We start from the raw sequence: 26,341 nt of genomic DNA on the forward strand, positions 1-26,341 counted from the left end.
AAACAGGAGAAAAATCACTTAAAAATATGACTTAACACATACCAAGCATTTATTAAAAGGTAAATATATTTCAGAGCAGAATGAGTAATTGAAAGATTGCTTTTCTGTCTTGGAGAAAGACTTTATATGAAGGATAAAAGAAAGCAGTAAGCAAGCTCTTCTGAGCCTATACATACAATCTATATTGTATCCTCACATGTCTACACTGACTACTTGGAACTCAGTTTTCAGGTATAGATCGTCAGTATGATTTTGATAACTGTTACAACTTGCATAAATGAGTTCTAAAGAAACTAATGCAGAATTATAGATTTAATTAATCTTCCCATACCCATCCCTTGTAAGAATGTAGATTTCAAGATCTACTAAATTTAAAAGAAACCCAACACAGGCAGCAGCTATTTCAGAAAATTAAAACCTACTTCTGAAAGGATTGGCTTACCATGCTAAATGAAGTAAAATATTAGTATGTACATTATTTTGACAGTGCGAGCAGAGAACAATGGAATTTAGTCAATTTTTATTCTCCTGGGATATAAATTTTTAAAATTTCCAAATGAATTATTTTACAGTGAGAATGAAAACTATTACTAGTATCCAAGTTGTATCAACATGCATTGTCCTTAGGGTTTTTCCTGCCCTGTGAAAACTTGCTTTACAAACCACATGTTAGGTGACTTATATGATGTACAGTGGCTTACATTAGGCAGCCTGATATCATGCATTATCTAGGTGGCATATGGTATGATTATCTCTGCAAACAGGATGTGGGCAAAACAACCTTTTTTAGTAATTGGTGTCTACCACTGTCAGTTGATTTTTCTACTGAGGAATACAGTCTAAACAAAACCCGAGGTTTATAGAAACAGTTATATAGCATCTCGAGTACTCATGTCAAATTTAACTTGATTTTAAAATGTTAACAGTAATGTACAAATTATTCTAATACTCTAGTAACGTAAGGGCTCTCAGTCACATATCAATAGGTAGCAGTGGTATCAGGTCTCAGCAGTTCTTTCACTTTTCACTACTCAGGTTCATAAATCACAGCAGCATTCTTTTCAAATTATCTTATTCCCAAATGGATCACATCACTGCATGGCTCTTGAGCACATCCAGATAGTGACAATGTCCTGCAAGGGCATCATGAGAGGGAGTCCATCTTCCTTCCATTCCCCTTTTAGTGATTCCAGTTTACTCAGACTCAAACTCTTCTTTAGGTTTGTATAGGATAAGTACACACGACGCAGTTGCAAATACCAACCACTTGGATTCCTCAATATATATGTTACACATTACATACTCGTCTGCTTTTTATTCTGCTGGAAGATCAACCTGCCAAAGTAATGTCCCAGTTACTATAACAACTAATTACTAGCAACAAGACAAGAATAAAGAAATGGTGCGTGATTGCTGCCAGATGTATCTTTATCTGTAGCACAAATGCTCTTATGCCCTGTGAAACAAGAACACAGTATCACCAGAGACTGCCAGTTAAAAGAAAATAATTATAATTTAAAACATATATCTCGTCCCAAACCCCTCTGACAGAATCTGCTCCTTTATTTCTTAGGCAAGTAGATAAATAGCAATTACCTTGCTTCTTATTAATTTCCTTATTTCCCTCCAGGTACAATCTAATACTGCAAAAATCCATGCATTTCTTTCCTTCTTTAACACAATAAAAAGTGCACTGTCCAGAGACAGTTGAGTGGTTGAAATGTTTTCTGTAAACTGAGAAACTGCTTTGAACTTGATTTTAATTTGTTGTTGCTGAACTTTCATAAAAAGTCTCTTTTTCATGTAATTACACCTCTCACTTCAGGGGCAGATTGGAGAAATAGACAAATATAACTACATATTTGCCTAGTTTTCTGGAAAACAAACCTGAGAGAGGAAGTATCAGTTTAAGGTATTCTGCTATTGTGTTTTCAACCAGCTGTATTACATTTCTTATTCTAAAAAAACCCCAAAACACAACAAACAAAACAATAAAAAGCTCCAAACCCAAAGAATCAGGAACAAGCTGCTGAAAAAAACCCCAAGATTTAAACTTTGTTTATGAAACAGACAACAAAAAATACTGTTACTCCTCTAAGGAGTTTTTTCTTATGCTAACTCCATATTTTAATTAATTTGGGCTACTGCTTACAGGTGAATGTTTTTGAAAGATTTAGGCAATGTTTTTCACTCTAGTTTGTCAACACCTGTTTTCTGCTGAGCTGATAAAAGGCTCGGTAAAGAGTAATCAAAAATTAAAGTCTATTGTCAGTACAGCTATTTGCTGTATAGGAATCCACAATTTAATTGCAAACTTGTCTGTGGCTTGAAAAATTCGAAAGACTGAATGTTACTATGATGTTTAATCTCTTTCTAAAATAGCTGGGAAACATTTTCTAAAAAGTTACTCTGAAAATCTAATTAATTGTCAACCATCTCTTTAAATTAAACTTAGCAAACTTGTGGCTTACTTTTGCTTTCACCTGACTGTGGAAACAGTCAGTTATACAGCCTCACAGAATTGGCAACATGGCTGTGCAAATAATAACAGAAGGCTTGGAGAGATGGTTGTCTCTTACCACACAGAGTAAAATTTCGTGACGATTACTATTAATGCCCCTGTTACTTCAGAAGTGGAGTTGAAGTAACTCTGTCTACATTCATGAGTGCCTAAGGGAAACTCCCTGTTTCCAAATTACACACCCCAGATGAAGAGACAATATTAAAATTTTAATTACATATTTAAATATTTTTTATCAAATAAGATGAAGTAATTTTAAGGTGTCTCCATTAACCTCAGATTTCTGTACCAGGTTAATTGGTGTGCTTAAGGAATTAATCTACTGAAATGTGAGCTAGATATTTAAGAATTACTTGATTTCACTATTCAGCAAGGAAAGGGGGTTACCCTTTCCTGCAGTGCTTGAGAATACTTTCCATTTTTCTTCACAATAAACAGTCTTGGCATCATAATCCTTGATATTAACTTGTCTTATAGATATTCTATTTGATTTGTTACGTCCCTTCTTAGCACTTAAAGACAGCTGTATTTTTTTTACTTACACTTGGGTTTTATATTAATCTAATTTTACTTTGACTAAGAAGAAAAAATTGCTGTAATTATAATGAAATAATATTTCATTCACATAACTAAGGTGTCAATAGGCCTGCTCCCTAGTGCTTTTGATAAAAGTTACAATCAAGGTAATTCTGAGTCTAATGTGGATATAAAACTGAAGTGTAATGTTCCCCAAAGAAAATTTGAACCAAAAAAATCTGCTGAAAATACAAGAATGATCCCACAATCTTAATCTAACACAGGAGACCAGCCTTGTACTGGAACAAAATACATTTCAATAAGGCAGTATTGTTTGTTACCCCCATCCTATATTACACTAAGTTACAGACTGGAAAACAACATCTTCTCTTCCACAGCTCAAAGAAAGGTCTCTCTTGTCATAAAATAAAACTGATACAGTGTCTTGTAAATGACAAACATTGTTGAATCAAATCTGCATTGGTGGATAAAAGAAAGTTCTTCAGAATGCAGAATATTCAAGTAAAACGCATGTACACATTTTTGTCCATTCTTGACAAACTCAACTACTTGGTATGAAGTTTACAACACTATTTCACTTATTTCAAAGAAATTGCACAGCCTGCATACATGTGTCCACTGAAAATGCTACTTAAGAAAGAAGACTTGCACCTTTAGAACTAAGGATGTTTGCTAGCTGAGGAAGCTGCTAATCTGAATATCAGATGAAATATTCACTCTCTGAGTGTGAATGTGTTGCATCCAATTGATAAAATGAGAAATCGGACATGCTTTCAACAAGCTTAATTCTTCCCTTGCAATTTAAAGCTGAGAAAAACTCTAACCATAGAAGTGGAATTTTGGAAATATTAGAATCATAGGTTTGTATCTAAGAACATAGCTCTGAAAACGTTATCTGAAGTACATACTTAAGAAAATCACTTACCAGAAATCGGTTTAGCTTTGGCATAATTATTTTTTTCCCTTACCAAAGGTAAGATCTTGGCAAAGTTCAAGTCTTCCCAGCCAAAACACCACTTAAACATTGTACAGAAAGTTAATATAAATACATTTTAGCAATTTTATTAGGTACTTTCTGAACTACAGCTCAAATCAGGTATGAACACGAGTCAGTGAAACAATTGCATTTGCCTGTTGAGCACACATGTGATCAAGCTTTTAGATGCTGTTATTTTATTGTCCACATAATTCACAAGTAAGCTCCAGTATTATAGTACTAGAATTAAAAAAAATAAATAAAATTTATAGTTAACGAGTGTTATGCCACTCTAAGTTTTCAAGTAAAATCCTACTATAGAGTCCAAAGCCTTTTCACAGAAATAGATCTAAAACCTCTCTAAAGTGGCAATCCAAACTTTCTGCTCTCCCACAAGCTGTTGGAAGTGGGCTTGGAGAAACTAAAGAGCAAGGCAACCCCCCCCAAACTGTCAGATGACATGACTGATGACTAGAAACAGTACTTTCTCAACAGTAAGCGATGCTTCTACAATTAGCAAAAACTCAAGGTAGAATTTTGCTCTGGACCCACGTTATCACAAACTGCACTGCATGAATTCCACTGGCAAGCATGGCAATGCGTGGCCAAATGGGTACTTAGGCAGCTCGCAATTTACATACAAGAATCGTAGCTCTTACTAAAACCTGTTTCCACGTGTAATTATAAAAATTCATCAGAGCTTTCAGTAAAATTCAGCAGGGGAACATCAAGTGCCTTGACGATTTCAGTTTGGTTCTCTGGTGCGGGGGTGTGCAAATGACAAAATTTGAAGGACTTCCACATAATTAGCACTTTGTCCAAACTAAGATCTTTTACGACTCAGTTATTTATAAGCAGATATTTAAACAACTTTCTAAACAACAAGTTTAACAAGGGCAGCAAGAGACAGCGAGCTCCATCTTCCTTTTATAGTAACCGTGAACAGACTGTGCTTCCCAGTTTGAACAGATGGTTGAACTCGTGTGTGTGCGTGTCCATTTTTCTTTTAAACAAATTGCAAGCAAGGTTGTAAATTATCGCCAAGACCCACGAGTACGTATGTGTCCTACAGGTACACGTGGGCCGGACAGGGCAGGACGGCGCAGACCCTTTCCACACACACCTTTTCCGTGCTAGTGGGTCACGCTGAGGTGGAACAGCTGCTCCTGCCTCCAGCACCTGTCCTTACAGAAATTTCAAACTGAGCTCAAGGTCCCTCCTCTGCCCCTCCAGATATCCCCTCGGGATATCCGCCTGGCTCCACGGGGGTGGCCGTGGGGAGCCGCCGGCCGCAGGAGAAGAAGGACAAGGAGAAGGGCAGGGGCGTGCGTCCGGGGACCGAGGGACTCTAGGCCTCTTACCACGTACCATCTCGATGATCTTGGTCTTCTTACCCGTCTTCTTCTTCATGGTGAAGATATACTGCGCCAGCACCACTCCGCCCACCAGCGCGCACACGCTGGCGCTCGCCACAGCTCCCATCTTGGCCACGGCGGTCCTGTCCATGGTAGCAGTTTCCGGGGCGCCGGGAGCCGCTGCGGGAAAGCGCGGCTGCGCCCTCGGTGCGGGCGAAGGAGCGGGATCCCGGCAAGTCCTTCCTGGTCGACCGCCGGGTGGGCAACGACGGCGCCGCACGCGCCTCGCCGTCCCGGCCCCTCGCCGGCCGTACCATGCCACAGGGGAAAGGGGGAGGGAAAGGGCGGACGCAAGGGTGGATCTGGGCGTATCGAGAGCAAGAGGTTTCTGTGAGGGGTTTGAAAAAGAAACAGCATAACCCGCCCAATGCTTAGGGTTGGTTTTTGTTTTCTTTTTTGCCCCTCTCCTCTTCTAAAATACAAAAGAAATGTTTCTCTTCTTTGCTCTTCCCCCAAAGTACAGGACGAAGTGAGAGAGCCCAACGGCCCATGGCGCAGCTTCCCAAACTACATTTCCCAAGCTCTCCCCTGGGCGGGGCGTGGGGTGGTGTGCGGTTGGTGCCGGCGGTGGGGAAAGGAGGATGCTGGAGATGGCGGCGGAGGTCTGAATGCGTCTTTAGCCCTGCTGCTCTGTGTCTCGTCTCGGCCCGTGCCTGAGCGAGGAGTCCTGTGAAGAAGCGAGGCTACCGCTCCGGGGCGGCTCGGACTGCGCCGTGCCAGGGAGCTGTCGCCTCCCGCCCAAGTAAGCCCCCGCCGGGCTCCATGTCCCCTTTCCGACTCCCCGGGAATGTGTGTCTGTATCTGTGTGTATGTCCGTGTCCCACGCTCTGTGTAGGTGCTGTGTGTGCTGCTCAGGGACTCTGTGAGGGAGGGCAGGAAGGGAGTGAGGGGTATGTGTGTGGGCGGCTCTGCTGTGCTCACACTCGGAGGCAGCAGGTTGCCTTGCGGGCATAGCGACGGGAAAAAGGTGGGAAATAAGTGTTTTTGTGTGCCGGACTTGGTTTCCTAGAAAGAGGAAAGGCACGGGCTTGTAGGCTGCGTTTGTTCCGAATCCCGTCTTCCCGCTGGAGCTGCCAGTGCATGGCAGCCCCTCGCCTCCTGTGCGGGCTGTGGGATCGAGTGTGTCCCGGTCCATAGGCACGGAGCTGTGAGTTTTGAACTAGGATAATGTTATTGTCAAGCTGCCCGCAAAGGGATTAGTCTCCTCGCTCCTTCCCTTCCCCCCTTCTTAAAATAACATCAGGTAGGGAGCAGAAAAGCTGATTTGTGCTCTGTATGACCGAGTTCTTCAGTCGTGTCACTGGAGCATCAAGGCGATTAAACGGTGGAAGTTTTGATGTCGTCTGTTTATGTCTCCATTTACTTGTCTAAAAATAGTTTCTCTTGCAGAAGACTTGCATCAGATTTTTTTTTTCTTGCTGGTACTCCTTGGTAAGAGAAGAGATCCCAATTCTGTGACTTCGAAAACTTTTTATTACTTTGTTCTTGTAACAGAAGGCATTTAGCATTTTACAGTTTTTAAAAGTCTGTTATTTTGTTGCATTTTCTTCATACGGCTAGCAGTGTCTATCACAACTAATTTAACTAATGACATTTAGATTCTGAGGTTGTTTTTTTACCTGTATAGCCAGAAACTCAAGACACCTGGAATTAACATTTATTTAGCTCACACTAGTGCAATGTAAAACCAAGAGGTGTAATATACTTAAGGAAACCTTATAAGTTTTTTGTATAAACAGTTGCATGTATTAGTATAAACTTTAACAATGGTTTGCTTCCTTTTCAGTAAGGAAGAATGTCCTTGTTTAAAGCTAGAGACTGGTGGTCCACCATTCTTGGAGAAAAGGAAGAATTTGACCAAGGCTGTCTGTGTGTGGCTGATGTTGATAATAGTGGCAGTGGACAAGGTAAATTCAGACTTAAAATTGCTGGCTTTTAAGCCACACATCTGTAGGTTTGCTTTGACTAATGCATGCTGAAAGCTTATTAGCCAGGCTAGTTGGCTAGTTAGTTTTAGATCTGTTATCTTTAATGTGTCCTTGTAGCCTTAAGAAGACAAATTCAGTGCTCTCTTTTTATATTTGTATGCTGCTAAATATGTTAATTCTTGCTTGTGTTCACTAGTAACCTCTCTTGTCTTATTCCCTCAATGCTAGGTATCTTTAAAATAGAGACTTTTCAGTTAGTCACAGGAGCAAACACATTGTGACTTGTAAAAACCAAAAGGGAGAAAAAAGGAAGGTGGGAGCTAAAAAGTTAAGAATTCAGAAAAACAAATAAACAACCCTTTTGATCTGGAAAACAATGTGTAGTCACTAATAATGTGAAATGATCTTTGCTGTCAGGGAGAGTTTTTGTATGTGTACTTTTCTAAAATAATAAATTCTTGGGGTCTTTATGATATCATGCTCCCCTTGGAACTTTGTTTTTGCCTGGTGAAGGTACTTGAGTTTGACTTCCTTTCTGCCATACTCTTCTAAAATTATTTTAATGATTTGAAGATTCTCCCTTTTCAGGATAATTTGAATAAAGTTGAGCTGTTACTAATTTGGTGTACAACCTTTTTCAGCAGAAATTCATTAGAGTCATTTAGACTCTGAAGCCTGTTAAGAACATTGAGTCCAACAGCTAACAACTCTGTGTTCCCTACTAAACCATATCCTTGAGCACCATGTCTACACATCTTTTAAGTACCACCAGCCCCTAGTGCACCTCTGAGCCCTCCATTGGCTTTGTTGCCCTTCACTGGCCATGCTCTACCATCTCCATGACTTTCTTGTAGTGAGGGGCCTAAAACTGAATACATTATTTGAGTTGCAACCTCACCAGTGCTGATTATGGAGGGGTAATACTTTTCTGACCACACACTTTCTGATACAAGCCAGGATGCCATTGGACTTCTTGGCCTCCTGGGCACATGCTGGCTCATGTGTCAGCTGCTGTCACCTGTAACCCTAGGTACTTTTCTGTTGGGCAGCTTTCCAGCCACTCTTCCCCAAGTCTGTTGTGCTGCATGTGGTTGTTGTGACTGAAGTGAATGACCTGGCACTTGGCCTTGTTGGACCTCATATGATTAGCCTCAACCCATTGTTCCATCCTGTTTAAATTCTGCTATAGAGCCATCCTACCCTCCAGCAGATCAACCCACTCAGCCAATTTGGTGTCATCAGCAAGCTTAATGAGGGTGTACTTGGTCCCCTCATCCAAGTCGTTGATAAAGATATTAAACAGGACTGGCCCCAGTACTGAGCCCTGGGGAATATCACTCAAGACCAGTCACTGGCTGGATGTAACTCAGTTCACCACCACTCTCTGGGCTCAGCCACCCAGCCACTTTTCTACCCAGCAAGCAATGCACCTGTTTAAGCTGTGACTATCCAGTTTCTCCAGGAGAATGCTGTGGGAAATGCTGTCAAACGTTTACTGAAGTCGAGGTAAGCAACATCCACAATCTGTCCCTTTTTCATCAAGCTGGTTACCTCATCACAGACAGAGATCAGGTTAGTCAAACAGAACCTGCACTTCTTAAACCCCGGTGGCTGGGTCTGATCCCCTGGTTGTCCCATACAAGCTGCATGATGGCACTAAAGATGATATGCTCCATGACTTTCCCTGGTACTGAGGCCAGGCTGACTGGCCTGTAGTTCCCTGGATCCTCCTTCTGGCCCTTCTTATAGAGGGCATCACCTTTGCTAATTTCCACTCAGCTGGGAGTTCCCTGGTCAGCCAGGACTGATGATAAATTATGGAGAGTGGCTTGGTGAGCACTTCCACTCTCAGTGTTCCTGGGTGGATCCCATCTGGCCCCATAGACTTGTGTTTGTGTCTAAGTGATGTAGCAGAATGCTGACCATTTCCCCTTGCATTATGAGGGCCTCATTCTGCTCCCTGCTCCTGTCTTCCAGCTCAGAGGCTGAAGAGATCTGCTCTGTTGAAGACTTAGGCAAAGGCAGCTCTAAGTACCTCAGCCTTTTCCTCATCCTTTGTCACTAAGTTTCCCTCCGTATCCAATAAAAAGAAGATTCTTCTTGGCTATCCTTTTGTTGCTGATGTATTGATAGAAACATTTTATTGTATTTTATGGCAGTAGCTAGATTAAGTTCTAGTTGGGTTTTGGCCCTTTTAATTTTCTTCCTGCATAACCTTACGATACAGCTGATTCAGCCCCCTGATTCAGCTTCTCCTTCCAAACGTCATATCTCCTCATTTTCCTGAGTTCCAGCCAAAGTTCTGTGCAGCCAGTATGGTATTCTTCCCTGAAAACTTGCTTTGGCATATGGGGACAGCTTAGTTCTGTACCTTTTGAAACTTCCTTTGTTACAAATGTTCAGCCTACCTGGGCCCCTTTGCCCTTCAGGACTGCCTTCCAAGAAACTCTATGTCAACCAGTCTCCTAAACAGGTGAGAAAGTCTGCCCTCAGGAAGCCCATGACAGCTGTTCTGCTGTTCCCCTTCTTTCCTCCTAAGAATTGAAAATAAAATTTTGTGATCACTGTGCCCACTACAGCCTCCAACCATCAAATCACCTACAAATCCTTCTCTGTTCACAAACAGCAAATCCAATGGGGCACCTTCCCTAGTTTGCTCCTTCATCAGTTGTACAAGGCAGTTACCTTTCATACACTCCAAGAATCTCCTAGACAGTTCCTCTCTGCTGCGTTTTCAGCAGACATCTGGTAAGTTGAAGTCCCCCACAAGAGCAACGGCTGGTGGTTGTGAGACTTCAAGCTGTAGAATATTTCATTGCTTCTTTGTCCTTGTTGGGTGGTCTGTAACAGACTCCCACCATGACATCTGCCTCGTTGGCTTTTCCCTGATTCTTACCCATAAACACTCAACCCTTTTGCTGCTATCACTGGTGCTGACAGATATTCACATATCTGCAAAAAATGTAATTGCTAAAGTTAAACTAGAAGACACACCATAATTACCATTAATAGAATCATGTAAATATTCTATCTTTTTAGGGTATTATTTGAAGCACTCTGCAACAAATTGAATTCCACATGTGCCATTGTATCATGTAGTATCCTATGTATTGTTTTTGTTTGTGTGTTTTGTAGATAAAGTTATTGTGGGCAGTTATAAGGGATATCTCAGAATCTTTAATCCACATCCTGTGAAACCTGGGGATGAAGTTCAACCTGAAGACTTGCTCTTGGAAGTGCAGTTGCGAGAACCAATATTGCAGGTGGAAGTGGGAAAATTTGTTTCGTAAGTAAATGGCAGGCTATGGTGCTGTTTCTTTAAGTCTTAGATGTGATGTTCTTCCTTTGTTTTGGAGGGTGAGTTTTCAGTTTCTAGACAGACACTATTTATACATCTCTGAATCCCGTAGTATGTATTTGATCTGCTTCTTGAATCATCTTCATATGAGAGATTTTTACTTAAGGTATATGTAGAGGATAGTCTTCCAGATAGTTATATAATTTTTAGAAGTATGTAGAACAGGAAAAACTTAACATGGAAAGTTACCTTTTAAGGTGTTAAGAATACTTGACTAACTTGTTATGGTCTAGGATATAATACTGGCCAATCGTTTCCTGTTTGATAGAGGATAGAAGATCCTTAATTCCAATGAATTTAGTGGAAACAAGTGGCCGTGTAGAAGAGAGATACTGTGACTCTAAGGAAAACACTTTATAGTTGTAAGAGAATCTACTTAGGAGAAGTTTATTTTAGTAATTAGTTCTTGAAGGATTAATTTTAAAAAGAACTTTTAATATTGTAGCATGAACTTTATTAAAAAAATGAAAGTAAAACCTGTACTAATCATGGGAAAGATTCATGCTTTGAGACCAAAGGGCCAAGTTGTCATGGAAGGACCATTTGCAGGAATGATAATGTCTTGCTCTGTGAAATGAGCTGAAACATTTTCTGTATTTACAGCACAAGTATTTTGCTAAAAATTCTGTTTGTGTTTGGAGGAAGAAGAATGTGAGAGTTTGAAGGTTCCATGTAACTAGTACAAAAGTGAATATAAAAAAAGGTAGTGTCTGATATTGCTGAATAATGCTTGTTTGGATGGATGATCCACATACCATCCCTCCATGAAAGATTGACAGCACCTTATTTCAAATGAGTTTTAAACTAAACTGGGAAAATAATTGTGCTGCTCTTCATATTTTAATCTCAAAATATGTTCTTAAAGGATTAATTTTGATTTGAAATCAAAACTCCAAACACTTCAGCATGAATTTAGGGAGATCAGTACTTCTGAGTTTTCATGCTAGCATGTAACACCAAACCTTTGCATTTCGCCTACACATGAGAGCAATTTCAAAATGTTGCTTGAATTTTATCCTGTATAAATTCTATTTGAATTTATGTGAAAATAGTGGCTTTCTACCCTTCTTTACAGTGGTACTGAAGGACTTCATCTGGCTGTGTTGCATTGCCGAAAACTCTGTGTGTATGCTGTTTCAGGTTAGTTTACAGATTCAAGCTTTCTAGTGATTTTAAGTGTATTCTAAAGTTTGGATTAGGTTAATGTTAAACTTGGTGTATACAGTGTTTGCTTATCATCACTGAAGACCTGCAGTCATGTTCTTTCACTCAAGCCCACGTATGAAGAAGAGACATTAGTAATTAGGTTTAGCAGAGGTTTGCTGATCTGCTCCATGCCTGTGATGCTGTGATGGTCAGTGGTTAGCAGTGATTGTGATCAACTAGTTCTCATTATGTTTTTATGAATTGGTGTTATTGTTGAACATGCTAATGAATAAATGGTTGTATAATGCCAGCCTACTTAGCTCTTTAAAAATAAATGATTATGATTCTTTCTGAACTCAGAAGTCCAGATAATTTTTTAGAAAGCCAGAACATTGGTAAGGTAGCCCAGGAGAAGACAGGAGGTAAGAAGGTGAAACCACTGTGTTTTGTCTTAAATCCTCTTTCTTCTGCTGCCTTTGACTGGAAATTCTATATGATGTGTTCTCTCTGTGTATGAAGAGTCTAGTCATGAAATACATATTTGGTGTTTTGATTTTTTAAATTCTATATGCTCAGAGCAAAGTACAGATTTAAGAGATCTATTAATGGTACACCCATTTTCAAAATTCAGTAGACAACATGGTATTGTTCATTTTCTCCAAGCAGGGACACACTGTGATTCCTTTCATTACAAGAGCATGGTTTTCTTGTAGGAGCAGCTTGTTTCCTATTTACAGCCTTGTGGTCAGGCAGGCTACAAAAATATGCTCTCTCTGACTGTCTGGAGTCACCTGTGAAAGTGGTCTTTGCTGAGGAGAGATTCTTGGAGATGTATTGCAGTTTTCATGCTTTCTCTTTGCTGTATTAATGTTTATGCCTTAGGATTGTAGCCTACCTGTACAATTTTTATTAAAGCAATGTGTTTTAAAATTTGTATTAAGAGCATATGACAGTAAGTCTAAATGTCTTTAGTAGTTAGAATTTGCTGTTTGGTCTACATGGCTCAAGCCGTTAAGTAATAATAAAAGTAAAATTTTGCTATCTTTTAATAGACTTTTTATACTAATCTCTAAGTATTCGTGCTTTAAAGGTAATTTCTGTCATCTGAGTGCGTACTCTCAAAGAAGCTGCTTTGAGAAATAACTATCATTACTTCTTTATGCTTTTAAGGCAAACTACACTTTCATGAAGTGGAATCTTTACTTGCTTTATACATATTACCATATCTATTATTCATAATGAAAATCACTCTGCTGCTTCTTTTGACAAATAAAAGCATCCTTCAGAGCTGACTTAAGTATGGCCTTGATATTGTATTACAGTCAATATACACAGACTGGTTGCTTTCTAACTTGTTTATCCTGAAGTGTTGCTGATTATCTAGTTACTACTCAGCAGGGTTTTTTCCCTCATGTCTGTTCCAGTCTTTTCCCTAATGTGAGCCTGCTTTAGGGGTAATTGTTTAGTTGTTTGATTTGATTGGAGAAATTACCTAAAAGTTAGCATAAGCTACAAATCTTTCATAGAATGTTGTTATTGGAATAATCTTTGTATAATTAAAGCTTTGGCAGGATTTAAAAGTATGTAGAAAAGCACCTTTTTATATAGGAAGTTTTTCTATATATAGAGAACACGTTTTTCCCAGCTGATGCGGCTGTTCTCAAAGGTTTTGATTTACTTTTTTTTTTTTGTTTCCTAATATTAGTTCTTAAGTGTTACTTTATGTAATGAACTTCACTTTCTTCATGGGGTTCAGGAAAAACTTGATTCTTGAAAGAGGAGCTTCAGCTTCTTTAGAAAGACTTTTTTCTCTGCTAGTTCCTTGAAGGAGTCAGGAAATTAAAATTCATGCAGACCTTTTCAGAGAATGTGATGTATATCACAAAGCTATTTTTGTTACCATATGTTTGTCTTTTATCTCTGCATTGTTGATCACTCAATTCAATTTCAAACAAAGTAAAGGCAAGTCATGAGTGTGCCCTAACCACAGCTTTGTAAATGTTAGCTAATGACCAGCTACAGTTTAATTCAAGACAAAGACCACTGCAGCTGAAGCTGGCTGTTGGATATAGTATATTTACCAAATAACTAGAAATCATAAGAATTCCCCTTTCAGCAGGGAGAATCAAAGATTTTTTTGTGACCTTAGGGGTGTGCCCAACATGAAAAATGCATCTTAAGTAGTAAAATCTCAGCCTTTTGCCAGGTCTTTCTACCATGTATATTGTGAGACCTTATTTCTGGTTCTGGCCTTTAGGAATTTTGTAGCGAGATGATTTTTTTTTTTTTTCAGAAAGTAGCAGTGTGAGCCTACAAATCTCAAAAGCCACTAGAAATTAGGTTACATTTTCTTTAGATTGTTTACACTGATACTCCTTTACTTCTTCCCCAGTGTTGTAGATCAAATTAATAAATATTTACCCTTTGTTTTTTTGTAGGAACTCGGGGGAATGTGGAGCATGGGAACCAGTATCAGATTAAACTGATGTATGAGCACAATCTTCAGAGAACTGCTTGTAATATGACTTATGGCCCATTTGGTGGTGTAAAAGGTAAGCTCCTTGTATAGTCTTTATAATTAGTTGTTTAATTGAATTTTGAAAAGTAGCATGATGCTGCTGTCTAGAGAAAAACATCTTTTTATGCCTGATGATTCTTTTTATCTGATGCATATTGAAAATAACTGATGCTGAAATGAGTGAAGAATATTAAATGCAGAGTAGATTTTTTCCACATTTTGAACTGGATATGAGTTTACAAGGATAATATAAGTTTTAGAAAAGGTGACAAAATTCCTGTCTCTTCCCTTGTAAAGTACCTCAACATCTAAAACTAATTGTTTTCTTCTGTGCTTTAATTCTGTTCTACTTTTCTGTCCTTGCTTATCCTGGACAAGTTAAAAAGCTAATACCTTCTTTTGCTGAATCTAAGATATCAAGTGTCTTGAAAGATATGTAATACAGACTTCTAAAGCCTACTTAAACTTAGATTGGGAAAACAGAACAGTGGACAGTAATATTTATGGTGTATTTGTAGATTTAAATGAGTTTAATAAATATCAGTGTTTTTTGAACTTGTGGACTTGTGAACTTGTTTTTGTGCTGTGATGTGAAAGCATGTAGATTGTCTTTGCTTAACATCTCCTTTTCTTCATAAGTAAAGATTGTCAAAAAATAATTGGGGGGTGGCAGTTATCAACAAAAATAGTGTCACTAAATCGTTGGCAGAATGATAAGTCGCTTTCCAAGGCAGAAAGTCTCCTGCATCAATATGGCAAATATATGCATACAGTTTCTCGGCTCTGTGCCTGTAATAACTTGTTAATAATAAAGCTACAATGCCTTACCCTAAACTCAGGCTTGTTCCTGGGCTTAAATTCAGCTGACCAAGATCCTTACCGATTGAAGAGATTATCACCTACTTATTCTTACAACTATCTTAGGGAAAATGGTCAACTCATGTATAAATGCTATGAGTATCCTGAGGAGTGTCTATGGTATGGCATATTCCTGTTAAAAGCAGAAAGACAATATGGAGGTTCTTAAATCTGAGAAGAGGTAATAATGCTTCCTGACATTCTACAGTGAAGTTGCAGTAGCAAATGTATAGGGGATAGTAAACTAAGTGTTGTGAGTGTCTGGAACGGTTCGGAAAGAATGAAACAAGTAAACATGTACTACCATGCAGTTCTGCAGAAGAAATTACCTGGATTTTTGATATGCATGTTTATTTACCATGGAGTTCAAAGTAGAGGTCTGACCACCAGCTCAATCTTGATGCCAGACCTGTCTCATGAGCTGTGGTGGATGCAAGTAATCTGATGAAGAAGGTGTCTTTGCAAGCTAGGGATTCAGGAGGTAATATTTACCCTAGAACCTACTCAGCAAGCCAAACACTTTTCAACACCTAGGATGGTCAAAATGAGGGCCAATCCTGACAAAGCAGCAAGAGCAGCAGAAAGAACTCTGGTAAGTTCTGTAAACTTTTCTGAGTTTTCTGTGTTAGCATATCGTGCTAATTACCTTTTCCTTTTTTCTTCACCATATTCCAGTTCACATATGTGTGTTTATTGCTGTTGGACAAAGAATGATCTCAAGTCATAAATAAACAAAGAAGGCAGGGATTTATGTTATGTAATGAATAATACATATTCATATTAAGATCAAGATGCTTTCTGTTTAAGACCTAAATCTAAGAAAATTATAGTGAATGTTCAGGTACCTGTCAGGAGGCTAGTAAGGCATGTGTTGAAGCATCAGAGAAATTGGCAAAAAGACACTTGGGAAGGTTCTTTTTGGGAAATGAAGGAATATTCTTTTTTTGGTAGATTTTCTGGACTGAATGTTCTTTTAATGTGGTTTTCCTGGACTATCTGTTTAGATTTCTTATCAAGGATATGCTTTTAATCTTGCCCCAAGCCTTTTGCAGTGAATCTATTTCAGCTTTTTTAAGTATCATCTTTAATATCTTGTTCTGTCCTTGAGGCTTATGAAGGACAGTATTGTGGTTTTAGTTCTATCTTGCAAGACCAGCCAGAGTGAACCAGAAAGGAGGTCTAGCAAGTGATGTTAATTTTAGTAAACAAATACCTGTCCTTGTCTATCCTGCCAAGCTATCTATGTGTATCTGTGTTTGGCAGATGTTCTGGTGTGCCACTGAGAGTCTGTAAATAAATAAACATTTTTTTTACCATCAGCCTTCCACAGGCTTCTCTGGAATTCTTTTTGGGTATCTGCTAAAGGTGTCTCTTGCCTTCAGCAGAGGTTAATTCATGTGGTGCTGTAAGCCTGCAGCAATGAGTTTGCTTTGCTAACAGTCTGCCTTTTGCAAGACAGTCTGGAAGTAGAATGAGAAAATACAGGGAGAGGTTTTGCATTTATTGCCGTCTGTTACTGCTGTGACTAATAATGTGTCCTACTGCTATAGTCAAGCATATTTGAAACAATGTGAAGGTGAAAGAGGCCCTTCACAGGTCATGTTCATAGAGCTACTGAAGCAGACACAGGAGAATGGCAGTTGGACAGAAGGAGGAAAGCATGCATACAGGGAAGCATACTGTGGGAGTGTTGGGAAGGAGGGTGAATGTCAGTCACCCAGGAACATGATTTTTCATCTGAGTAAGCAAAGAATGCTATAGGAGTTGACACAGAGAACTTGATCTATGAAGTTGCTCAATCTTGGTCAGATTTCTCTTCCTGAAGGTTATGCTTTTTTTTTTCTTTTTATGGTGCTCTTAATCCTAAACCTTCAGTGGTAAAGCAGTGCATTCTACTCAGCCATATGATTTAACACTGACAAATACAAAAAAAGTTTGCGTTTCCAATCCTGAGGGTTATGGGACAGATGAAAAGTAAAGTCAAGACCATGAGCTTTAGGCAAGCAAACTTCCCACTCTTCAAGGAGTTGGACTCCTTGTGAAACTGCCCTCAGGGAAAAGGAGTCAAAAAATGGCAGTTCTTCAAGGATGCCTTCCATAGAGTGCAAGAACTCAGGATCCCCAGGTGTGAGAAACTGGGAAAGGAAGGCAAGAGATGGACATGTCTGAATTGAGACCTGCTAGTCAAACTAAAGGGCAAGAAGGAAATGCACAGCCAGTGGAGGCAGGGAGAGGTGATCTGGGAAGAATATAGAGATGCTGTGTGGTTGAATAGGGATGGGGTCAGAAAAGCCAAGGTATAGCTGGAGATGAACTGGGTGAGGGGTGCAAAGAGCAACAAGAAGGGCTTTCTTTTACCAGAAGAGGAAGGTCAAAGGTAGCAACACTGGCAAACTGGTAACAATGGACAAGTGGAAAGCTGAGGAGCTCAACAACTTCTTTTACTCAGTCTTCACTTGTAATCTGCCTTCCCACACCTCTTGAGTGGTAGAGAGCAGAATGAGGACTGCAGGAACAAAGTCTCTCCCACTACAAGGGAAAACTGGTTTCATGATTACCTGAGGAACCTAAGTCTATGAGACCTGACTGAGAGGCATCCCAAAGTTCTGAAGAAATTGTTTGATGTAGTTGCGAAGCTACAGTCCATGATGCTTGAAAAATCATTGCAGCAGGTGAAGTACAGGGTAACTGGGAAAACACATTTTAAAAGGGCTGGAAAGGAGCACCCAGAGAAGTTGCGACCTGTCAGCCTCACCTGTGTGCCTGGAAACATCATGGAATAGAACTTCCAAGGAGCTGCACTAAGGCATATGAAGAACAGGGATATGACTCTAGACAGCCAGCATGGCTTCACTAAGGGCAAGTCCAGGCAGTTCAACCTAGGGCCTAGTGGTAGAGTGCCATGGAGTGGCTACATCTGTGGGCAAGGTAAGGAGTATGGATGTCATATATGTGGCCCTCTGTAAAGCCTTTGACACACTGTCTTTTAAATTGGAGAGAGATGGTTTTGATGGGTGGGCTGTTCACTGCATGATGAATTGGTTGTACTGTTAAATCTAGAGAATCGTAGATCACAGAAAATGTTGAGTTTCAAGGGACCCATCAGGATCATCCAGTCCAACTCATGACCCTGTGAAGGACACCCTAAGAACCATGCCATGTGCTTCTTTAACTCAGACATATTTGGTGCTGTGACCACTTCTCTGGGGAGCTGCTCAACCACCCTCTGTGTGAAAAACTTTTTCCTGATATCCAACCTAAACCTCCCCTGACTCAGCTTCTTGTCATTTCCTTAAGTCCTGTCAGTGGTCACAAGAGTGAAAGACCAGTACCTGCCCCTCTACTTCCCCTCCGGAGGATGCTGAAGACCACAATGTTACCTCCTCTCAGTTTCCTCTTCTCCAGGCTGAACAAATGAAGTGGCTTCAGCTGCTCCTTATAATGCTTCCCTTACAGACCCTTCATTATCCTGTAGATGTATAGAATGACAGATGGTGTTCCTTGGGCATCCATAGCAGGACCAGTGCTCTTTAATTTCTTCATTAATGATCTAGGCGGTGCAAACTCAGAAAGTTTGCAGATGATACCAAGCTGTGTGGTGAGACTGACACACCTGAAGTATGGGATGTCATCCAGTGGCACCTGGACAAGCTTGAGAAGTGGGCCCATGGGAACCTGACAGTGTTCAACTAGTCTAAGTTGCAAGGTGCTGCACTTGGATCTGGGAAATCCCAGACATGAATACAGAAGGGGAATTAATGAATTAATTAAGAGCAGTCCTACAGGAAAGAACTTGGGTGTTCTCATGGATGCAAAGCTGGATGTGAGGCAGCAGTTTGTGCTCACAGCCTGGAAGGCCAAGCATGTCCTGGTCTGCATCAAAAGCAGTGTGGCCATCAGGGTGAGGGAGGTGATTGTCTCCCTTGTGAGACCCCACCTGTAGTGCTGCTTGTAGTTCTGGAGTCCTCAGCACAGGAGAGACCTGGATCTGTTAGAGCTGGTCCAGAGGAGGGCCATGAAGGTGATTAGAGGGCTGAAGCACCTCTTCTACGAAGACAGGCCAAGACAGTTGTTCAGCCTGGAGAAGGAGAAGGGAGACTTAATATGGTTTTTAGGTACTTAAAGGGGGCCTACAGGAAAGCTGAGGACAAATATTTTAGCAGGGACTGTTGTGATAGAACAAATCGGAATGGTTTTATACTGCAAGAGGGACAATTTAGATTAGATATAATGAGGAAGTTTTTTTACAATGAGGGTGGTAAAACACTTAAGGTCAGATTGAATGGTGTTCTGAGCAACCTAATCTAGATGTCCCTCTTCATTGCAGGAGAGGTTTGGACTAGATTACCTTTAAAGAACCCTTCCCACCCAAACTATTTTATGATTTGATGATTTTAATATCTTTGGAGTTGTTTCACATATTCAAAATATAGAAACAAGCCACTAGATGTGTATTGCATTCTCATTCAGCTTTCTTCAATGTAATTTTTTGCTGTTCTATCCCTGCTAGTTTATGGCCAGTTTGTAATATTTTGGTCTGTTTGGCAGCACTTCTCTCTGGCGGAAATGTGATGGAGATGTAAAACATACAAAGTACAACTGTCACTTCTCAACTGTTGATTTTTTTTGTCTCTTGTATTAAGAAAAAAGCTATTAGTGATTTCTCTGTGGGAAGTATTGTGAAGTAAAGAAACCTATTTTGTAGCCTAGTTTCTAAATTTCATTTTTGCTAGTGTCTTCTGATTAATGATTTGATCTATGAGCAATTTTTGCATGTGGAAGAATTGAGACACATGTTCTTATAACAGGAACAGATGAAGAAACAACAAACTCATTAATTCTCGTAATAGAAAGTAGAAACCTAAATTAAAGAAACAATTAAAGAAACAATTAAAGCTGTGGAATAAAAAACCCGAAGACTGAGAAGTTGACCAGTAGCTTGCATAGATTAACAGTGTACATTTTTCTTAAAAATGGCAGAGTGTGAATTGTGGTTGTCACCACTAGATGGTCCTCTTACAACAGTTACTGGTCAGCATTTCTAAAGCTGCATTTATTCTTGAGTTGATTCTATAGGTGTATTTACTGCAACACTTAGTGAGGTATAGAAAGCACAAACGCACTTTCTGAAAACCTCTATAGCTAAAAATCTTTTATTGATCGAAACAAAATGTGTTCTGTTGGTTGTAGAACTTTAGCAAAAAGGTGAAATGAAATTTACTCTTTCAGCAGAACTGTTAAAGGCCTGGGGTATGAGAAATAACTATGAAATTGCTTACAAGTTTAGCTAGAATTCTAAACAAAGCTAATGGAAATGTTTAAAAATAGTAAATGGAAAACACCTACAAAGATGAAAATATAGAAGTCAAGCATAGTGTAGGCAGAGTTGGTTGTGACTTAGAACTTTAAAATCTGTGGCAAAGAATTATAATGCAGATCTTTACATTTTTTTGCTGCTTTAGCTATACCTTTTTTGCTTGCTGTCTCTGAACACTGGTGCTAAAATGAAAACAAGAAACTATCAAGAAGGGACATAGGAAGATCAGCTGTTGATTTTATATTAAAAAAACCCCTGTATTGTTAGCCCAGACTTTCAAAAGTTGAACTTCAGACACTGCCTTTGTTGTTTAGAATGCATGTCTCCTTTTCATATTTCTGAACTCTTCCTCATGGTCTTAGAGTTGAGTTTGTCATCCAGTGCTCCAATTCTAGCATATTGGTCATTTCAGAAAGGATGATTCATGATAAAATCATGAGTGCTGAACCCTGGTTTTCAACCAAGTGAACTCTTAACCTAGCCACAAAATGTCACAGCCCTTAAGTAATGAAAAGATTGTAAACTTCTTGGTTTATTTCAGATATAAAATGTGCCTGTATCTGTAACTGCATGTATATATATAATTTAATTTTTTCAGGGGTACCATGCCTCCAAAGAACTTGCTTTTTAAGGCTTAAGATGGTGTTTCAAGCAGTGGCATAAGGCAAAGGGTAGGTCTTCAACCATCCAGTGGTGGCTTCCACCGTGGGCAGTACATAGCACTTGCCCTGGCGGGTTTGAGGCAGTTTGATGTAGTCAATCTGCCAGGCCTCTCCATACTTATATTTGGGCCATCGTCCCCCATACCAGAGGGGCTTCACCCGCTTGGCCTGCTTGATGGCAGCACACGTCTCACAGTCATGGATAACTTGAGAAATACTGCCCATGGTTAGATCCACCCCTCAGTCTTGTGCCCACTTACAGGTGGCATCTCTGCCCTGATGACCTGAGGCATCATGGGCCCATCGAGCCAGGAGCAACTCTTCCTTGTGTTGCCAATCTAAATTTATCTATCTAAATCTATCTTTGACACCTCTATCTGTGCAGCCTGATCTACCTGCTCATTGTTTCAGTGTTCCTCATTAGCCTGACTCTTGGGGACACGGGTATCAACGTGACGGACTTTCACAGGCAGCTTCTCTACCCGGGTGGCAATGTCTTTCCACTCATCAGCAGCCCAGATTGGTTTTCCCCTCTGTTGCCAATTAGCCTTTTTCTACCTTTCCAGCCAAACCCACAGAGCATTGGCTACCATCCATGAGTCAGTGTAAAGGTAGAGGTTTGGCCACTTCTCTCTTTCAGCAGTGTCCAGGGCCAGCTGAACAGCTTTGAGTTCAGCAAGTTGACTCGATCCACCTTCTCCTTCGGTAGCTTGTGCAACCTGTCGTGTGGGGCTCCATATGGCTGCTTTCCACTTCTGGTTCATCCCCATGATGCGGCAGGAACCATCAGTGAAAAGAGCATAGCATGTTTCATCTGCTGGCAGTTGGTTGTACAGTGGGGCTTCTTTGGCCTGGGTCACTTGTTCCTGCTCTTCTTCATTGGCAAGACCAAAGTTTTCACCTTCCGGCCAGTTGGTAATTATCTCCAAAATCCCAGGGCGATTTGGTTTCTGATACGGGTGTGTTGCATGATGAGGGCAATCCACTTGCTCCGTGTGGCGTCAGTGGCATGGTGGGTAGAGGGAACCTTTCCTTTAAACATCCACCCCAGCACTGGCAGTCGGGGTGCCAGGAGGAGTTGTGCTTCTGTGCCAATCACCTCAGAGGCAGCTTGAACTCCTTCATAGGCAGCCAGGATTTCCTTCTCTGTGGGAGTGTAGTTGGCTTCGGACTTTTTGTAACTGACTCCAGAATCCAAGAGGTTGGCCTTGAGTCTCACCAGGCACCTTCTGCCAAAGGTTCCAGGACAAACCATTGTTCCCAACTGCAGAGTAAAGCACATTCCTTACCTTTGGTCCCATCCTGACTGGACAAAGGGCTACTGCATGAGTGATCTCTTGCTTGATCTAGGTGAGGGCTTGCTGTTGTGCAGGGCCTCAGTGGAAATCGTTCTTCTTGCCAGTGACCAGGTAGAGGGGGGCTCACAATCTGGCTGTACTCAGGAATGTGCATCCTCCAAAAACTAATAGCACCAAGGAAAGCTTGTGTTTCTTTCTTGCTGGTTGGTGGAGACATTGCAGTGATTTTATTGATGACCTCACTGGGGATCTAGTACCATCCATTTTGCCACTTTACTCCCAGGAACTGGATCTCTCAGGCAGGTCCTCTGACTTTGCTCTTTTTAATGGCAAAGCCAGCTTTCAGCAGAATCTGAATAATCTCTCCTTTCTGAAATACTTCCATTGCCCCCACATAATGATGTTATCGATGTATTGCAGGTGTTCTGGAACTCCACCTTTCTCCAGTGTAGTCTGGATCAGTCCATGGCAGATGATGGGGCTGTGTTTCCACCCCTGGGGCAGTTGGTTCCAGGTGTACTGCATGCCTCTCCTGGTGAAAGCAAACTGAGGCTTGCACTCTGCTGCCAGAGGAATGGAGAAAAATGCATTGGCAATGCCAATGGTGGCGTACCACTTTGCTGCCTTGGGCTCCAACTCGTACTGGAGTTCCAGCATGTCCGGCACAGCAGCGCTCAGTGGTGGAGTCACTTTATTCAATGCACGATAGTCCACTGTCAGTCTCCGTTCTCCATCAGACTTGTGCACAGGTCAGATGGGACTGTTGAAGGGTGAGTGGGTTTTGCTGACCACCCCTTGGCTCTCCAGCTCACGGATCATCTTGTAGATGGGGATTATGGCATCTCGATTCATCCGGTACTGCCAGTGGTGTACTGTTGAGGTGGCAATTGGCACTTGTTGCTCCTTTACCTTCAGGAGTCCCGCTGCAGATGGGTTTTTTGATAGTCCAGGCAGGGTGTTCAACTGCTTAATGCCTTTTGCCGCTACAGCAGCTATTCCAAAAGCCCACCTGAGTCCCTTTGGGTCTTTGTTATAGCTGTTCCTGAGGAAGTTTATGCCTAGAATACATGGTGCCTCTGGGCCAGTCACAACTGGATGTTTCTGCCACTCCTTCCCAGTTTGGCTCCCAGTTCAGCCTCCAGCAAAGTCAATTCCTGCAATCCCCCATCACCCCAGCAATGGAAACAGGTTCTTTCCCCACATGCCCTGATGGTATTAGGGTACACTGTGAACCAGTATCAACCAATGCTCTGTGTTCCTGAGGCTCTGATGTGCCAGGCCATCGGATCCACACCGTCCAAAGACCTGGTTTTCCCGTGCCTCTCCCTGGATAGAGGCAGGGCCTCTCTAGCTCTGGTTATTATTTCCTTCCTGGGCATATATGGTGGAGGTTCTTTTAAGGGAATCTGATAGATTGTCCTTGCTTCTGTAATACCTTGTACTTTGGCCATGGGAGGTTGAGGCTACCTTCATTTTAGAAGAGCTCCTTTGGTTAGTGTTTTTTTTCCCTGGGTTGACACACTCATGCTACCAGGACAGAAGTGGGTTTCTCATCCCACTTTCTCATATCTTCCCCATGACCATGAGAAAGAACCACAGGTCAGCTCGTGGGGTGTACCCTCTCTCCCTAGCTGGGGGATGTTCGGCTCTAACTCTGGGGTCTGTGACTCGCAGTGGTGCTGTGTGGGAATTGTTCCTCCTCACCTCCTCTTTCACCTCCCTCACCTCCTCTTGGAGGCTCTTAGTTACAGCAGAGACATGGGCTTGCATTTGGCAATTGATTGTACTGTGAAAACTTCTAAGCTTGTTAGCAACAGAGCCCACTGTTTCTTTGTTATCATCAGCATTAATTGTTGCAATAAAGGTGGCATATTGAGCTGGCTCCAGGTTTGCCAGATTCTACATCTGCCCTGTGCACCTGACCTTGTCAGGGTCATTGTCATCCTGTCCATCCCTCCCAAAGAGCACCTCCAGTACTGCCACTTCTCTCAGCTGTTGGATCCCTTCCTCAAGGGTCTTCCAAGGCATTTTATGGTGGTACCTTCCAGTTGCACACCTGTACCCTTAAGGTCCCAGACCTGCAGTAACCAGGTTGTAAAAGCCTCACAGCCCCATCGTACAATGTCTTTTTGCAGATTGCGGAGACTTTAATATGACAGGGACTCGGTGATGATTTTAGCCTCTGGCTCCCCTGCTGGTTGTGAGGGCCCTCCTTCCTGACCCTTATTATCTAGGTGCCTTGTTTTCATCTTAGACTTCTTAGTTTCCACAGGGGCAACTGCTGCTGGCTGTGAGTGCCTTTGCAGTTCATCTGGAACCTGGACAGATGAAGCATCTGTGGGTTCCACTGCTGCATCATCAGAGTCTCCCTTTTCAGTTTCTCACCAGCTGGGGAAAGGTACTCCTTCAGCATCTGGCTCATCTATGTATCTCCTTCGCTAGAACCCCCACCCACTCCGGGTGGTTCCTTTCTGAGGGGCGGGGTCAGGCTCTGGGGTAACATCACTATTTCCTGGGGTATATATCAGGGTTGTTATCCAAGTCAATACTTTCTTATCTCTGATTGCTAAATAGAACAGGCCTATCAGCAACACCAGCCACTATATGATATCATTAGCATTTAGAGTGGATTTGAACTCCTTGAAAACTGGTGGAGTGGACTTAAAAAACTGGGTGATGGGTTGGGAGAAAATTTCCCCTGCTGCCACTTCCTCACAATAAGTACCATTATTAAAATAACCCCAAAACCACACATTTAGAGTACGATAGCTTTGGATCCATGTGGCTGCCTTCCAGATGAAGTTAAAAATCCATGAATTCCTTATCTGATCAACCCACAAAACGAACTGGATAATAGCCACAGTAACCTTGGTTATGAGACTCATGTTTAAAAAAGGGCTTGCAAATGGGAGAGATATAGCAGGGACCACATGGAGCCCAAACCAGGGTAAGCTGGACAGCATGGTGTCACCTACCACAAAACTTAGGTAAATTAAGAGAACTGTTATTCCTTTTTCACCCTTTCCTCTTGTTATGAGTGATGTTCTATTTTTTCCAATTTATCAAGCAACAAGATTAAATTTAATAGTAAGTTTTTAATAGTAACAAAATGAATACAATCAAAGTATTGGAGATGACAATTAAAGTATTGGAGATGAAACAATCAAAGTGCATATATTTAAGAATATACAAAATTTGGCAGTAAGTAATTTAGTATAATTGAGGTTTGTATAAAGCATAAGCAAAACCGACCGGGGAGGGGCCCCCCTCCGACCGGGGATATGGGGGGTGGCTCGCCATTCCTCACGTATCAAAGCATCCAGGCTAACAATCCCACTTATATACTGTAGGCTACAGAAGTTTCTAGAAAGCTCCTCCTAGTTTCTATTCCTAAAATCTACGTAACTATACTGCACGGCGCATGCTCTACTAATGGGTTAGGGGGTCTCTTATCCTTTTGAGGGTCTTATTTCCGATGAAGGCTCGTCGTCTTCCTCAATGACCGAGGTGTGACCCGCAGGTAGCGCAGGCGCCCTGTGTGACTGAGCAGATGTTTTCCATAGCATGACTCTAATTAAGTCCCATGCTTGGAATCATTCCATTTTTGCCCATTTCAAGGTTGAAGCTCTATTTCTAGATGCTGCTTATCAGACCTACGTCTTTCTACTATTCTTATTTGACTTTCTTCCAACCTTCTTCTTCGACTCCCAACATCTGGAAGATGTCCTTTGTCCTGTCTCACCCATCTCCCCCCTCACTCTGTAACAATTGTCTTCTATTGATCTAAATACAATTTTGTTAATATAG

The 26,341-nt window shown here is 41.2% G+C and overlaps 2 protein-coding genes across 16 annotated transcripts in view; one reads left to right on the top strand and one right to left on the bottom strand.

Moving 5' to 3' along the window:
• The window catches only part of NT5C3A (5'-nucleotidase, cytosolic IIIA), a 27,557-nt gene extending 21,815 nt beyond the window's left edge, over positions 1–5,742 (bottom strand). The window contains exon 1 of one of the 7 annotated variants that reach the window (XM_014889641.2): positions 5,403–5,742. In XM_014889641.2, coding sequence (XP_014745127.1) covers positions 5,403–5,540 — 138 coding nt within the window. In that variant the 5' untranslated portion in view covers positions 5,541–5,742. Of the gene's footprint in view, positions 1–5,398 lie in introns of all 7 variants that reach the window. The other 6 variants (XM_014889639.2, XM_088166043.1, XM_088166018.1 and 3 more) reach the window with 6 other exon arrangements.
• A 136-nt stretch (positions 5,743–5,878) lies between these two features.
• Positions 5,879–26,341, top strand: part of BBS9 (Bardet-Biedl syndrome 9) — a 312,895-nt gene continuing 292,432 nt past the window's right edge. For all 9 annotated transcript variants that reach the window (XR_015804090.1, XM_088165881.1, XM_088165909.1 and 6 more), the window contains exons 1-5: positions 5,879–6,191; positions 7,236–7,356; positions 10,513–10,663; positions 11,811–11,875; positions 14,320–14,433. Coding sequence is in view for 8 of the 9 variants with exons in the window: in XM_088165881.1 (XP_088022007.1) it covers positions 7,245–7,356; positions 10,513–10,663; positions 11,811–11,875; positions 14,320–14,433 (442 nt within the window). In the remaining variant the exon portion in view is untranslated. The remainder of the gene's footprint in view (positions 6,192–7,235; positions 7,357–10,512; positions 10,664–11,810; positions 11,876–14,319; positions 14,434–26,341) is intronic.

Source organism: Sturnus vulgaris, chromosome 1 (assembly GCF_052056855.1).
Source record: "Sturnus vulgaris isolate bStuVul1 chromosome 1, bStuVul1.hap1, whole genome shotgun sequence".
Lineage (NCBI taxonomy): Eukaryota > Metazoa > Chordata > Aves > Passeriformes > Sturnidae > Sturnus > Sturnus vulgaris.